Source organism: Balaenoptera musculus, chromosome 10, assembly GCF_009873245.2.
Source record: "Balaenoptera musculus isolate JJ_BM4_2016_0621 chromosome 10, mBalMus1.pri.v3, whole genome shotgun sequence".
NCBI classification, from domain to species: domain Eukaryota; kingdom Metazoa; phylum Chordata; class Mammalia; order Artiodactyla; family Balaenopteridae; genus Balaenoptera; species Balaenoptera musculus.
Window position 1 is genome coordinate 65,993,580 of NC_045794.1, and position 17,018 is coordinate 66,010,597.

Here is a 17,018-nt window from a genome sequence, read left to right on the forward strand (position 1 = left end):
AGCTAGAGTAACCATATGGTCCAGCAATCCCACTCCTGGGCATATATCCAGAGAAAACTCTAATTTGAAAAGATAAAATGCACCCCAGTGTTCACAGCAGCACTATTTACAATAGTTGAGACATGGAAGCAACCTAAATTTCCATCAATAGATGAATGGATAAAGAAGATGTGGTGTGTGTGTATATATATATATTGGACTTCCAGTATTATTTATATATATACACACACACACACACACACACACACACACACACACACACACACACACACAATGGAATATTACTCAGCCATAAAAAAGAACCACATAATGCCATCTGCAGCAACATGGATGGAGCTAGAGATTTTCACACTAAGTGAAGTAAGTCAAAGACAAATATCATATGATATCGCTTACATGTGGAATCTAAAAAAAAAGATTCAAATGAACTTATTTACAAAACAGAAATAGAGTCACAGACATAGAAACAAACTTAGGGTTACCAAAGGGGAAAGGAAGGGGCGAGGGATAAATGAGTTTGGGATTAACATATACACACTACTATATATAAAATAGATAACCAACAAGGACCTACAGTATAGCACAGGGAAATATACTCAATATTTTGTAATAATCTCTAAGGGAAAGGAATCTGAAAAAATACATATACATATACACACACACATATAAAATGGAATCACTGTGCTGTACACGTGAAACTAATACAACATTGTAATTCAACCATACTTCAATTAAAAAAGATCCAATGAAGTTGAAAAAATCCAGTATTTTAATTGTATAGATTATCTATACTTCTACAGAATAAATCCTATATTAAATCTAGGATTAAACTCTTAGGAAAGTTTAAAAGAATAAAGATATAATTTAAAAGGCAAAAACATTGCTGAGCCTAACCGGCCCTGTGGTTTGCTTTTAACTAATTTAACTGTAACACAGATTGCCTTCCCAAGAGAGTTATAACACTTAAAATTAAATAACCCAACAAAATTTTCAGAAGATAAAGATACTTACTACTGGCTAAAATTTTTTTATTTTTCATTGTCTCCTTTCTACACTTAATTTAGAAGTTTTGTTTCTTTCACTGACTAAATCAGAAAAAAAATAGAATAATATTGATCAATGTCACCAATATTCTTACTTGACAGATACTCCTTTTCTTCCAGTCCTCAATTTTTTCCCCCAAATTTTGGGCATCATTCCATACTAGTTATCTTGCCTATTTTAGTTGAGTGAATGTAATGGTGCATTATGTTAAGACTCAAGGCCCAATCCAGTAATCATAAATGGAATTAAAATTCTCAACAGGGCTTTCCTGGTGGTGCAGTGGTTGAGAATCTGCCTGCCAGTGCAGGGGACACGGGTTCGAGCCCTGGTCTGGGAGGATCCCACATGCCGCGGAGCAACTGGGCCCGTGAGCCACAATTACTGAGCCTGCGCGTCTGGAGCCTGTGCTCCACAACAAGAGAGGCTGCGATAATGAGAGGCCCGCGCACCGCAATGAAGAGTGGCCCCCACTTGCCGCAACTAGAGAAAGCCCTCGCACAGAAACGAAGACCCAACACAGCCATAAATAAATAAATAAAATTTAAAAACAAACAAACAAAACGCACCGCCTCACCCACAGGGTCCCTCCAACAGTGAACAGGATTCTCAAAAAAAAAAAAAAAAAAACTCAACAAAATGAAGCAAACAATTGAATGGCTATTTTAAGAGTATCTTTCTTCAATAACTTTAGAAGTTTGCATGTCAAATTTTTATTAAATATATATGCCTTCAGGAAGCTTACCATTCAAAAGAATCCTATGAATGTGTTTTGTAAACTGTAAATCAGAATACATTTGGTATTATTATTGTTATTTATAATATCTGTAAAATTAAGAATGACCCCAATCTACTTTCACATACAGGGTTTGCTAACATAGTAATTGCTACTGTTTATGAGCAATTACTATTTGTTAAATTTTGTATGTAATGATCTCACCCAACTCGTTCAATCATTTGTGGTAGGTACTCTTATCCCCACTTTACAGATGAAAAATAAAAGATGCCTAGAGAATTTAGGTAACTGTCCAAGGTCATGCACCTAGTAAATAGGACAGCCAAGATGATCCCAGGTCAGTTTGATTCTGAAGTATCAACATACACCTATAATTGTGTGTGTGTGTGTGTGTGTGTATTTAACTCTGAAGCATACTAGATTAAATCAATATAAACCCACTTAAAAAGACAAGGGCCCATGACATCCTTCTTCAAGTAGCATTTTCTATACAGAGAATGATTCTAAGGGAAGAACTGCTTCTTCTGAATTACTTATTCTCTAGTGATATGGGGCAAAGGAATGATGGCATTTTAGTGTAGGTTCAATCTTGCAGAAACTGGAAAATAGTAGTACAATTCTTGTGACTTCAGTAAGAATACATAAAATTTGACTGATATATGAAATTCTTTGTAAAATTGTTAGCATGTTAATTGCCATCAGTTCTTTGACAGATTCTGGTCATTAATTTTACTTCTGTCTTAACTATTTTGCAAGCAATGGCAAAAATACGTGAATCCAAATAAGAACTGTCTGGACAAAATGTGAATCTGGGACAAGAAATGTCCTACAGTAGAATGAAATTTAAGATGTTTACTGCTCATGTTCTTATAGCAGCAAATCCAAAACACTGCAGTGTGTTTTTATACTAAATAAATAATGAATCTTTACTTCCAGATACTCTTCATTTTTCTTTAGACGAAAGGAGATTTTTGTCATCCAGTAAGTTACTGTGGTGATGCAGAGCTCTGCTGTGATTATTTTAATCTTTTCAGGTGGTGTGCTCTATATTTTAAAATACAAGATATGAAGTGCTGTTGGTTAATGTGCTATTTTTTCCAAAGCCAAAAAAACTGTAAAACAAAATACTCTAAACTTTCTACTTACTAAGTGTCCTCTATGATATTGCATGCTATTGATATGGTAAAGTTAACCTTATCAAAATGCACATTGACTTGCAACGTGCATGTCCTAAGAATTTGCTGTGTTATCATGTTGTGTTAACTTTGATAGTAAAGTAAGTTTTTACCTAGATTTCTTCACATGCTTCTTGTCCTATTACGACGACACAAGAGTTGAGTTCTCTGTCTGATGGGTGGAGTCTGGGGTTCACACTTCACACAAGCTCATTTCAACTACTGCCCTGCTAATCTGTAAGGACTAAAACAATGACATTCCCTGTTCTCTGACTCTGGGGCATATACCGAGCAGCACATTTCATAGAAATTTGACTTCTATCCTGACCAATGGATAGCCAACTGTGCATGCTTTCAAGCGTCCCCCTAATGCCCAGAAATGCCTTTTGTATCCTAGGATAAAAATTGCTGTATACATTTTGAAGGTAGCATAGCAAAATGTCAGCATTAGCAGGGACCCAACAATTGATTGAGTGCCCCAGAGATACTCAATTTCTTCATGTAAAGGATATGAATGGAGGCAGAGAGTGAAAATGCCTTTGATTTCAAAATCCCAGATCTACTACAGCAGAGTTAGTCCCCGTGAGCCGCAGGGCTGGATGGGATGGGGCCAAGACTCCTGACATTCCCACTGACCGTGAATAGTACTCAGCGTGATTAAAACAGAGGAAGCCAGGCCCTTTTCTACTCTAATCACATTTAGCATTTTGGAATCATAGCTAACCTCAGAGAGAAATGCTTCCATTTTATCGAACCCTCACTGTATCTCTTCTATCACCACATTTTCTTCCCCTGGAATCAGTAAACAGAGTCCTGCTCAGTCAGAGCTTCTACTTTGATAGAACTAAACTTAAGAGTTCAGGTTAATCAGAACCTTTAAACACCTCTACATAAATCACGTTTGTTAAAATAGATGTAGTCTTCTTTCAAATCTAGTTTTTTGAGGTCGCCTTCTAACCCCTGACAGAGGAATTTCTGTGCTTACCTGCCTGGCAAGCTAACAGCTCAGGCTGTCAAGACTTCTTTTTAAATGGTGTTATGTCATCTGTCTCCTCTTCATTAGGTCCCCTCACTAAGAACCTTTGCCCATCTCTTCACACAGCTGCTGGCAGTGTCTTCATCCTCTCTACTGCTTCTGCCCTATTGCCCTGGAGGTAGCTAGGGTTATGACCACAGTTTTAATTTAGAATACATGGTTTACAAAATAAGAATCTGTCAAGAATTTGGTTTCACATGTGCTAATGTGGAGAGGCTTAGTAATAAGGAAAATTCAACTCTTGACACCCTGAGAATCTTATCTCACCTCTCTGACGTCAGCAGGAATGTTGCTTTTCTATATGTATTTAAAAGACCATTTCACCTTGTTTGAATAAAAGAACTATCAATTGGGCACCTACAAGTGCCAGGCACTGGAAATACTGTGATGAAAAAGGAAGGGGCACTGCCTCTAATGAGCTGCCCTTCAAAGAGCTAAGCTCCCTTAAAACCTATTTGTCCTTACAGATATAAAGAGACATGCTGAGGACTTACTTAGATAGCATTTACTAATTGATTATTTTTCTAGATAATAAGAAAAATATCGCATTACTCACTTATTCAGGTGGCATGTTTACCTTATAAAGTGAAGTTTTAGAGTCAGCTGTATAGTACTAGCCACTGGTTGGGATAATATTTTTAATTTGTATTGAGGACCAGAGAAAAGTCATTGGTGATTTGATAAAAGAAAGGAGGAGGGTCTGAAAGGATACTATTTGAAAGCCTATAACAAATAAAAACAATAGGAAAAAACAAAAATTAAGATCCCTTTGAAAGCATTACAGTAAATGCTTTGGATAAGTAACAGAATATCATTGTAGAAATAAATGTAAATGTTGGAATAATGAATTGAAATATATAAACAATATTTTACAAAACTTGGAAAGATCAATTAACATGTTTTACCAGAAAGATAGATTCTTCAGAGATTTTTAGTTGAATATGAAGTACATGTTAGTGTGACAAATACATATTTTTACATTAAGGCAATAAAATTTGAGGTTCTTTTCTTTTTAACCTAACTTACCCGGTTAAGTAGAAAACACTGCTTCTCAATTTGTCTTATTCCACTGGTAATGCTGATTTAAGCTGCTCATCTATAGGCTATCATCTATGGCTCTCTATTTGCACTATATTTTAATTCCCTATAGATTTCAACTAATTGACCTTGAGGTAAAGCTGAGTCTCTGTGACAATATGGTCTTCAATCACCACTGCCAACATAAATAAATGGTTCCTCTCTGGATCTATCAAGAGTAATCTGAGTGGAATTTAAGTTTTTGATAGACTTTGAAAAAAAAATGAGCCCAGACATGAAATAATACCCTTTTCAACAAAAGGGCACAGGATTTAAGCTAAGATTCATGTAATAAAAAGTGTTTAGCCCTTTATATTGGAAAGTGGTCAGTTATCTTATTGAAATCTGAACAATTCCCAAATTGATTTATACACTAATGAACTGAATATGATTTGACAGTATCCTTCACTGTTGTATTGTAAGTGAATAAAATAAGAGGACTATACCAGTCTAACATGCTCTCCATGTAATGATTTTTTAAGTTTTTTAAAATGTTAATAGAAGTTTTTTATTTGAGTCTCTTTGAGTGTCTCCATAGATCACTTTATTTGAAAATAGCACTCCTGAAATAACACTGTTGATTTTCATACACATTAATTTCTATGAGGTTTTTTTTATGCTTATCTAACCAAATAATTTTTCTTAAAGGAATTTAATTTCTTCATCAGTAACAAGTCAGTGCATTTTCTTCATATTATATGCCACCTTCTTTTCTAATTCCCTGAATAAATTGTCCACATTACTATTTTTTCCTGTTTACAAACAAAACTTTAAAACTTCAAAGAAAAATAATATTTAGAATGCAGCCACTAGTTAAGAGAAAAATATACAATATGAGGCCAAGAATCAAGACAATGACATGGAGACTACAGACAAAAACAAGAAAAAAACTAACTTTTATTTGAAACAGATAATTTATGCCAAAATGTCTTCTCAATTTAAGCTATCCAGATAGGTATTTTGATTTCAGTTCACACATAGTTGTGACATAAGCATAGACTAGAAAATTACATAAAAACAGACTGTTAGAAGCCTTGTTTCTCACATTATGTAAATACAAGTGTGAAGAACAGCTTATGTAAAGTGATTGGGTTTAGATAAAGAGAGTGATACTGAAAAACAAATACATAAAGCCAAATAGATCTTATTTTTTAAAACCTGTTTTTTTAATGACTTGTCTAGACAAGAGTGATTCTATTGTTCATGTAATTTCCTAAGTATCTAGCACCTGTTAACTTCTAATGTGAGAGGATCTGATATGGCTTTGTTTAGACTTGTATACTGTTTATTGATGCATCTATTGATCATACTTATTTAATCCTTTGAGTAGGATCTCCTGAGAATTCTCAATCGCTTAATATTTTTGTGGAAAATTCATTTAATTCAGGTATTCTCTCATAATAATCAGAGCAGTTGTATTTAGCTTACTATGTATCTTAGTCTGAATTCATCCACAATTGTATATTTAACAATGACTTATTCACTGTCTACTAAGTTTATGAGGGACTTGTAGTAAGCCAAGTGTTAATCCTGTCCCTGCCTTCAAGCATACATGAATCTCAATACATGTGCCCTTAATACATGTACTTTTATATAGCCGTAACAGAAGGTGGAAGATGATTTGTCCATAGAAATTTAGTTTCATAGGAGGAAGAAATTATTTTCTCTGTAACAGAACAGGGTAAGGTCCATGGGGGAGTTAACATTTGAATCAGCCATTAAGCAATCAGGAAAATCTGGTTGTGGGGAAACACCTGGAACGGTAGAAGAAACTGATAGTAAGAAAATATCTGGAGTACAAACAGGGTAATGTGAAGGGTAGTTATAAGGAATAATGTAAAAAATGCAGGCATGATTAGAAATGCTTTCACATGATAATATGAAAACAATTATTACAGCCTTTATATTATTAGGAATTTATTTAGAATTTGAACTGAGAACTAGAAAACCAAACGTGACTTTGAAATATTTGTGATCACTGTTTTTTCTGGGACTCTGATTAGGAAGAATACCATAGGAAATCTTGCTGCTTAATTTAGTGCAATCTAGTCTTCCCAGTTTTGAGTAAAATTTATTCTTTTGGAAACAAAAAACATCATTATATCAGTATCAACTGTAGAACAGATCAGTAGGAGGAGCTTGAGTTTTACAATAAAACTAGAAATAGCAATTTTAATACTAATGATAGTAACTAACAGTTACGTACTGCTTCCAAAGCCAGGGGTGGACGTTTCCTAGCATTTTACATATATGAGCTTGATTTACATATATTTGCCCTATTTTCTAAATTAGGAACTAAGAAAGATTAAGTAACTTGCTCAAGACAATATAGCTGGTAATTGTTGGATCAGGTATTTGAAGCCATTTTTAAAAGGGCATTGTTATTTTTTAAGAAAATAATTCACAAATATCCACCCAAATCCAATAGCTAGCCAGTTACGGTTTAAAATCAGTATCTCTAGAGAGATCTTTCAAATGCAAAATAAAATAATAATAGTAAAATAAAAGCAACCTTCTGTGGAGTTCTTCACTGAAATGAAATTGACTAAAAGGTATTAATCATAATTTCTAAATGAGAGAATAGATCATTAATGAAAATAGAACAAGGATATGAATAATAATCTGGTGCTTTAGCTATTTCTTGCTCTACAAACTAGCTCTATTTCAGGTTCTAGATAGCACAGTAAAAATATTTTTGCCAGTACTACCTCAAATAATCCTGGATCCTCTGGGAAAAGAGAATCTCCCCACTATAGGATGGCTGTCATTAAAGCAGATGTAGTGTTTGAATTTCACCAATCACAAACTCAATAATGTTCCCTGCTATTATAAAAGTGATCTCCACACAACTCAAGCATTTCCATTTCTGCGTGGTAGCAGGGAAAATGATCTTGCTAATTCAAGTATCTCATTCATTTCTATCTTAAGCTCAATTCATTAATACTTGCCCAACCTGACCTTCGTTCCTTTCCTATTTCTGAGGAATATCATGGCGTAGGAACATTGGGGCATCAGGCATCTTCAGGGGCTTGGGTAGTGTGGGTCTGGCTCATGGTTGTCTTTTTTTCTTGCTGGTCTTTGCTGAGGTGTAATTATTTTCAACGGGGATTGCTTGTTGCCTCCGTCCCCACTGCATGTGTCAGAAGTCTTTCCAGGCCCTCCAATTCATACACTCTGTTTTCCTGTCCCCAAATTAAGGATTCTTCTGATTCAATATCCCATTCAGGCATCTCCATATCCATCTAGTTAGAGTCAGAATTTCTCTGGTGCCTCCTTAGAATCACTCTAGGGTATTGTGAGAAGCCCACAAGCTCATCCACCAAGACTTTGCTCTAACCTGTGATTCTATGCTATGCTATGTTGCTCTACTAGGTTATACCCTGAGTTGCTGAGAGATACTTCCTTCTGCCTGGGGACACCTATAGCATTAACCAAGAATTCTACCACTCTTCTTGATAATACTTGCTCCAGCACCTCCATATTTTTCACCAATTCCTGTGTTGTAATAAAATACACCCTTTTGACTCAGGTTTTCTTCATTGAACACACACCTCTGACCATTTTCAAAGTATTTAAGCCACATTTTTCAATCTAATTTTTTTCATTTGTCCTTTACTTCAAAAACCATATCCTCTTGTAAATATCTGTCACTTAAGAAATACAGTGAAATCATCCCTAATAATATTTAAAATTAAAAACTTTGATAAAGGTACATGTTCTTCATTTTATTTCATCATACTTTGTGCCTTTTGTGTTTTTTGCAGTGCTAATTTGTTGTGCATGATAAATGTTATTAAAGATGTACCCATCTCTGAATTTGTGTGCTGCATAGTCTATTTAGCTGTTAAAAATTATTTCAATTTTTTTCAGAGTATAAATAACTTGACCAATGAACTGCCACAAAAGATATGTATATCCAAAGTAATTGAAATGATTGTCATTTTTTAGGGTTATATATTCATGAAAACTCACTCATGAAACAAGACTTAGGCAATTTGATGTCATTTTTCAAAGATTCACACTCCCTGATTTAGCACTCTTTCTGAACAAAGAAAAAAATTTAATTCACATTAGCTTTTTTAGACCAATAAATACTATGCAATATATTAAAAAGTGACCTATTTTTGATGTAATGCCCCAAATGCCTAACAATATAAAAGAGTACCTTCTTAGCTTGAGAAAGAAGCCAAATTATTATCTGGCCATATTTCGGTCCAAATAATATAATTTCAAAATGATACAGAATTTAAAATAATGATCAAATATCAGTTAAAGGCATAGCATGTTATACATTGCTGATTTACCCTGTTTTTCTGATTTTAATCTAGAACTCTTTCAGAAAGAGCTGTACCCTCAACTCATAATGTATTTAACACAATCTCTGTTGCAGGTTACTTAGTTATAGAAAATCCATCAAGTAAGTTTGTTAAATATCTTTTCTTCTTTTTGAGTATCAACTCTGGATTCCCTGATTCAATGAATCTTAATGTGTGGTTCCTTTTCTGTATGTTTGTTAGAAAAACCTCCAAGCTGGATATAAATCATAAAAGCATGACTAATTGCATGGTAACTGGAGAAATGCTTTCTCTCTCTCTGGGGTGAAGCCTGCATGTCTGTATTTTAGCTTGGGAAGTAATACAGGGATATTTAAACTCCTTAGGGTTTAAAAACCATGTCGTTACGAGAATGAGGTCACTGCAATATTTTATATCTTCTAAAACCTTGTAACGTATAAAATGTTTTCTGTATGACAAAGAGGTTTTATGTGCTTTAGGATTCAATGATGACTTTATGCCCTTACATTTGCTTGAAAAACTTTCTTCATTAAAATGTTAAATCATTCATTTAAAGTCACTTAAAATTTGAAGGATTTTTATACCATGACATACAAAGAAAGTGAACTTAAAGGGGAAGCTAATTTTGTAAATATGACAGAGTGACTTTAAAGGGCTGTGTGCTTTTGAAATGTCCCTTGTCCTCTAACTTGTCAACTGTAAAGAGAGTGCCCAGGCTAAAGGAAAAGAACTCAACCTAACATGACTCCATTTTATACCTTTCTTTGCTTGGAGGCCGATAAGCAAGAAATCCTTTCTGCAACATGTTGAAGAGCTTTGCACAAACAACAACCTAAAGTTTCAAGAAGAATTTTCGGTATGTTACTAGCAGTTGTCACAACATTGCCAGACCTCCAGTCGTTTCATGTGTCACATTTCATGTCCAGTTTAAGCTTGCAAGGCCATGAAGGACTCTGGCCTTGATAATCAATACCCAATTACCAGGTTGATTGTTTGGATAGTAACGTTACACGGGGCAGCCTCCGGTGCAACCTGAACAGAATTATTCACCTACTGTGTCAGGAAAAGGTGCTCCTCATCAGAGACCTCCCCAGCAAGGGCAGCCTGGCCCTGTTTCTTCTTTGCTCTCTCACCCAGATGTACATGCAACTCTAGAATGCTGTATGCATCAGGTTTTGTGTGTGTACGAGGTTTGGGTGGTACCGTAAATGTGGCTTTATATTTAAATAACTATTTTAGATTTAGAAACTAAATAATTCCATTTCATATTTGCCTGCTTAGTTTATGTTAGTAGTACAGATGAACCTGAGAACAGAACTTGATGTTTCCAGAAATTATTTTTAAAATGTTATTTTTAGAACTTTCCAAAAATAAAAAACAGATAAAAAGAAGCCTATAAAACACAGGTATTACTTAAGTGATCATGAAATAAATGCTGTATCACGTTATGGAGAATATCTGAAGTTAAGAACTTGTCACTTTAACACTATTTGAAAGTTAAGATTAATTTTATTGCTTTTAGCATCTTATATATCTATAAAGTTGAAATTAAATTAAAACATAAGGCATGTGTTAGTCTACAAGCTATTTTAAAACTTGTGAGGCTCTTTCCTAACTTAGATTATTATTTTGTATTATAAAAATTAAACAGATTTCTAAATGTTACCAAAAACTTTATTTCTATTTTTTCATGAACTTTTTAGTGTGTGAACAAAAACAATTGGCTTGAATAATTCACGATTGTAATATTTCAGTCTCTCAGGGAATAATCACAAAAATGTGAGAAGATTAATGGTATTTCCTACAGCTTTTGGTTATGCTTCTTAAGTAATATTGGTCTGGATTTAACAAAATCAGTGGCACCATAAAACTCTTCTTAGCATTTATGCAGCAAGAACTGTCAATTTTTCAGGAACAAAAGGGTAGTTTCACTAGAATAGGAGCGAATATAGTTAACATTATACATGACTGAGTAGATGAAAAGTTTTATTAGCAATAACATTTTCTCATATATTATAATGAGAAAGTTTCTAGTTTAACTTTTTTGGAGATCATGGTTTTAAGTACTTGGGTGTTTTTACATAAATATATAGGTTGTGTGTATATATTAGGTAAATGTATATTCACATGTAAGGAATATGGTTTTTTTAATTGCTTTTAGTTCTAGTGCTGTATTAATTTTTTAAACTGTTTTAATAAACAAATGCATATTTGATGCATATGTTTGATAAAACTTGTAACTCAGGTCATATTCGCTTATACCTTAAATATTAATAAGCTCCACTATGTGACAGGTATTGATATATATGAATTCAACACTTAAACAGCTAAGTGACCTTGGGTAAATCACTTAAACTCCCTGTTGTTCAATGTCCTCATTTGTAAAATGCTGTATCTATCTTGTTGAATTGTGAATACTAAACTGATTGAATGTGTGTAATACTAAGAATAGTGGCTGACACAACTATTTGCCATCATAGTGATGATTTCATAAAGGAGTTCAAATGATGAATAAGAACTGCAGACATGTATTAAAAAAAACCCAAATGACACCATATCATGATAGAGGTATGCAGAAAGAAGTGGGGATCAACTCTGTTTGGATAGCTGTCAGAAAAGACTTTACAAAAAGGTGACCTGCCAGATGAACTTTAGGATGGTGCAGAAGTCCAATAAGTAGATAAAGGGGGAAAGGTATTCTAGAGAGAGAGAATGAATGCAAAAACATAAGGATGCAAAACAGTTCCACTCATCTGTGATCCCACTAAAAAGTGGGAACAGTAGGAGAAAGAGCTAAATAGGAGAGGTTGGTTGAGGCCCTGTGTGCTCTGATAAGAATAAGACCACTGAGTGTAACATTACTATCCAAACAATCAACCTAGTAATTGGGTATTAATTATCAAGGCCATAATCATTTAAATCTATACATGGAAACTTCTGTAACTACAGAAAAATAGGTACCACTTTTCAGGTGATTCCAATTCATCTTCTTTTTCCCCTCTGTTTGTCTCTTATAAATATGCTGACATATACTCCCAAAACCTGACACAAGGAAGCTGTTCTAGGATTCCTCACTTGGTTAAAAAATTTTTTTTCTAAGCCTTTAGTGCCAAAACACCAGAATTCAGGTGCTTAACACCGTCCCTCTTCTCTAACACATACATACACGTGTAAAATACTGTCCAGAATTCTCTTTGAGGAAAAATAAGGGAGAAGGGAAAATTATCTAATTAAAAGAAATCATTTACAATAAAGTGGGAAAACATTGCAAAACCCCACGGTTTTAACACTTTTTAAGGAATTTGGTAAATTGAGGCATTTCTAATATGGAAAACTATAAATTTCATAAATGTAAATCATCAGCTCAACCAAATAATGAACACATTTTCTTGCACCAGCTTTTTTTTATGATGAATGGATAATATCGTGATTTTTCACCAAAATGTCAATAACAGATCTTGACCCTTCCTCTGATAATTCTTTATCACACCTTTGCATCTGCTATCGATTTAACAATGCCCACTAAGAACAGGAATTGACCTTTGGCATTTTCTCACAAACTGACCAATGTTGTACCAATTAATAGGCGTGAAATCACACTGCCCAAGGAGAAAAAACAAAAAATAAATCACCGACTCCCTTACCCTACTAAGTAGACATTAAAATATTAAATAATACACAGTGTGTATTTGATGAAACCATTAGTCAAGTATGAAAAGGAGTTACTAACATGGTTGCTGCACCTCAGAGCTCCCCAAAGGGCAAAGAAATTATGCCAGAGAAAGCAGTAGCTCAACTAATCAATTCTATTCAGGAATTTTCAGTGGAAGTTCATGTCAGTTCATTACTGTTAATTTGACCTTGCTTCTGCAGTTACGAGGAGTGTTTTCATTTTAAAAGTGAAAGGATTTAAAATAAAGAATAGTCTTTTACTAAGTGGAACTTCTTGTTTACCTCTGAAATAAACCTAAACTTTGCAATGACTTCCATCCACAGGAATTACCAAAATTTCTTCAGGATCTTTCTTCCACTGATGCTGATCTGCCTTGGAACAGAGCAAAAAACCGCTTTCCAAACATAAAACCATGTATGTGTACGTACTATTTCTGGTTTTAGATAATGAAACATTTTCAAATGACAGCAAAATGCATTTTAGCATTTTTTCTTAAATATATATTACATATTAATTGAATTATAATAATGCATTTTATTAGCAGCTGTTGAATTGTATCTCTTTTGCTTTGTTAATATTTATTAAAGTTAATGTACATGGTTTTCAGCTTATTCACACAAGGTTTACTCATGCAGGTGTAAGAAACTGTAGACCTAGTAGTTTCTTAGCTTTGTAATTTAACCCAAGTAACGAACCTCTCTAATATCTTCCTACAGACCTAGTTCTCAAATGAAAAGAGAAAGCTCACACATACCTTTGTGCATTAGTTTTCTTAAAAGCATGGCAGTGCTTTGTTAAGGAATATAAAAAATGCATTGCAAAATATTCATTGAAGATCAGAGTAAAGGTATGCTTACCAGGATTGGTTTTACAAAGGAGGCGGGCTTGTGCCTTATCACAGTGAACATGGCTTCATTTTTCAGTTAATAAGAAAAGAAACCATCTTACATGGTACACTGTTATTATTCCTTATACGTCATTAAAAAGAATGTGTCTACTGATGTGAAAAAAAACCCCCATATTATTGCTTTAAGACTTAGCAGTGATGTGAAAAAAACCCATAACATTCCTCTGCTAATAATAGCTATATATTTGATATCATATTTTTTTCAACAGATGTTCCTAACTAACTATATTCTGATTCAATACATTTTTATGTATGAAATTAAAAAGTGGTATTTGTTAAGCTCTGAAATATTGTCAGTATTGTTTCAAAATCTAGAGTTTTAAAATATTCCTAATTTTAGAGTTAGGGTATATATATTTTTCTATGTTCTATGCCTTTTCAAAACTATATTGGGGAAAATTCCATATATATATAAATTGAACTCTTCTGTCTAGAAAGACACAGCCTTAAAGAAGGGTGTAATCACAGAATGTAAAATCATAAGGATATGGATAGGAAGAAATGGACCATATTCTGTTATTCTAGAACTAGAGGCATGAAGTAAACAAATTTAGGGAAACATGATATAGCAGGTAGTAATCTAACGGAATCTGTTAATTCCCAAGAATTAGAAAAAGATGAAAATACAAATAGCTTTAATCACCTAAAATCCTTCCCGGAACAAAACAAATCAAAGGTAAATGACTTTAAGAGTAAGTTGACAAATAAGACATTATTGTAGGAAATAAGGAATGTTAGTATTACATCTCTCAATTCCTGTGGCATGACCTTTCTTAATAAGTCCTTTTGTTTTCCCTTTCAGAGAGTTAACTTGAGTTGGATGCCTCATAAGTTTAAGAGATACGGAAATTCTCATGTTTTTATATTCATCTATACCTAAATTTCCTTCAGACTCTCTGCTTCATGCTTACTTAGTGATATTCTGTGAAAACAAATACTATGGTCTGATTGAAGGACAGTTACTGTGGAATATTTAGTATTTATTTACAATTGTATATTTGGCTGAAGTAATGTGTATCACTATATATAAGTAAATCAAATATATCTAACTTATTTCCAAAGACTAAAGAGTATCTGACTTAAAAAATATATAAAAATTTGATATGTTAGACATTTTTTTAAATGTGTCATTTCAATCTTTTATTATTAAGATCTCAGTGCATTATTTTCTGGGTTCACATAATGGCCATAGGAAAAGTCACATAATGCTAGCTTGCTAGCTCTTACAGCATAAGAAGTGAATCTGAGTGGTCAATATAACTAAACAGACATCCTTAAAACAACAAGGAGAACTGAGGGGTAAGATTATCCGGATATCTAAAGCTAAGACAAAAAATAACTAGTGATGGAATTATTTTGTAAATCAAGGACGTTTTGGAATATTAAAAGCTTTGCATGCATTTTTTTCACCTTTTCTAGAGTCAAATGGATAATGTCCAATTGTATTCTGCTTTGTTCTTGATTTCAGTACAGAAAACTTATGGTAATTTTTCTAATAATATACTACATCCACATCCAATATCCTTTAATGGATTTTTAGGGGAAAGCTTATTCTTAAGTGTCCTCTTAAAGAGTCGGAGGTCCTATAAGAAATAATTTTGTTAGGAAGAATGTTATATTTTTCAAGAATATTATTAGAATAATTTATTAGTTCAACTAATACATACTGCCTGCTATATAGTAAAATGACTAAGAACATGTGGGCTCTAATCAAACTTCCTGGGCTGCAGTTCTGTTTACCTACTAACTACTTTAGTGACTGGACATATTATTTAGTGGTGTCGACCTCATAACTTTCAGGAGTAGATGAAATAACCATGTAAATCACTTTGCCCAGTACCAGAACACAGGAAGATCTCAAATAAATATTAGTTCTTATGATTGTTAGTAAGCAATAGATTGCTTATTTTTAAAAGCCTCTAACTTTCTGGGTGAATAAAATTTAGTAACAGGCCCTTAGAGTCTATGGTCTGGAGATGATAAACCTACTTCCCTAACCTCGGTTGGAAGACAAGCTGTAAACTCACTTCTGCCTATATGGACAAACAGACCCCCACCCACATATACATGGAACAAGAAAATGAAATGTTTAAACTAAATACATTCTCCCATTGTGCTTGCAGAGAAGCCATAAAGCTGAAATGTTTTTTTTCTCCCGTAGAGAATGAATTCATTTAATAGAGTCTGAATTTTAGCTTGAGCCAGCTAAGTGAGATTCATTGTTTCCCCTGAGTAATGTAGTAAGTAGGATTTCAAATATCACAGTGCATTTTAGAAGATATTAGCTTACAGGGCTTTAAGATACTAGAATTAGCAGCAAATGCATGCAGAAGAGATTTCCAAGTCTCTCTCTGACAGGACACTATGACCTTCAGAAGTGTTCCAACACCATGAAGAAAAGTTTAGCTTGCTGTTGACTCAGTTATAAGCAGGCATATTGAGTGAATAGAAACCTGATGGCTTCCCTTCCTTAGTTACATGACTGGCCACAATGTCATTAAAATAGGCAGATCATACCAAATTCAAAATCTTTGGGATATAAATCATTCACATAAATTTGCTTGAACAATCCCCTTTCTTTAGATTCAAACACATTGGTCAGGTCATTATGATTACTAATGGTACAGCAAAGTCATTTAACATACAACGTGCTTAATTTTAAGAACATAAGAACGTGTTTTGTGTTCTATACGGCTTTATAAGTTCTATAAGCTTTTGTATAAGTTTTCCTCAGAGGATTCTACAAAATAAATATTATAACTATATATTATAGCTGAGGTAACAAAGGAATGGAAAAGTTAAGCAATTCACCCAGTGCCATAAATGGTAGATAGATCATCTGTAATTCAAACACAAACCCACATTTACCTATTTTTACTCCACTACTGAGTGCCTTCCCATTAAGATTAAAAACAAAACAAAACAAACAAACAAAAAACCTTCAAAATAATTAAGTTGTAATAGATACTTTATATCATTCCCTTGTCTAGTTAAAATTAGCACTGGACATTTCAATTATAATACCAACTTGGTAAAAATTCTCAGGAAAAAATAATGTTTGATACTTTTCTTTGAAGA

General features: G+C 33.7%; 1 protein-coding gene and 1 long non-coding RNA gene across 3 annotated transcripts in view; one reads left to right on the forward strand and one right to left on the reverse strand.

The window, feature by feature from the left end:
- Positions 1–17,018, forward strand: part of PTPRQ (protein tyrosine phosphatase receptor type Q) — a 269,344-nt gene that overhangs the window by 232,984 nt on the left and 19,342 nt on the right. Inside the window, exons 52-53 of the mRNA XM_036865712.1 lie at positions 10,135–10,216; positions 13,357–13,447. Of these exons, the coding sequence (XP_036721607.1) occupies positions 10,135–10,216; positions 13,357–13,447 (173 nt within the window). The remainder of the gene's footprint in view (positions 1–10,134; positions 10,217–13,356; positions 13,448–17,018) is intronic.
- Positions 1–17,018, reverse strand: part of LOC118901912 — a 90,124-nt gene that overhangs the window by 26,753 nt on the left and 46,353 nt on the right. The gene's annotated exons all lie outside the window — the stretch shown is intronic.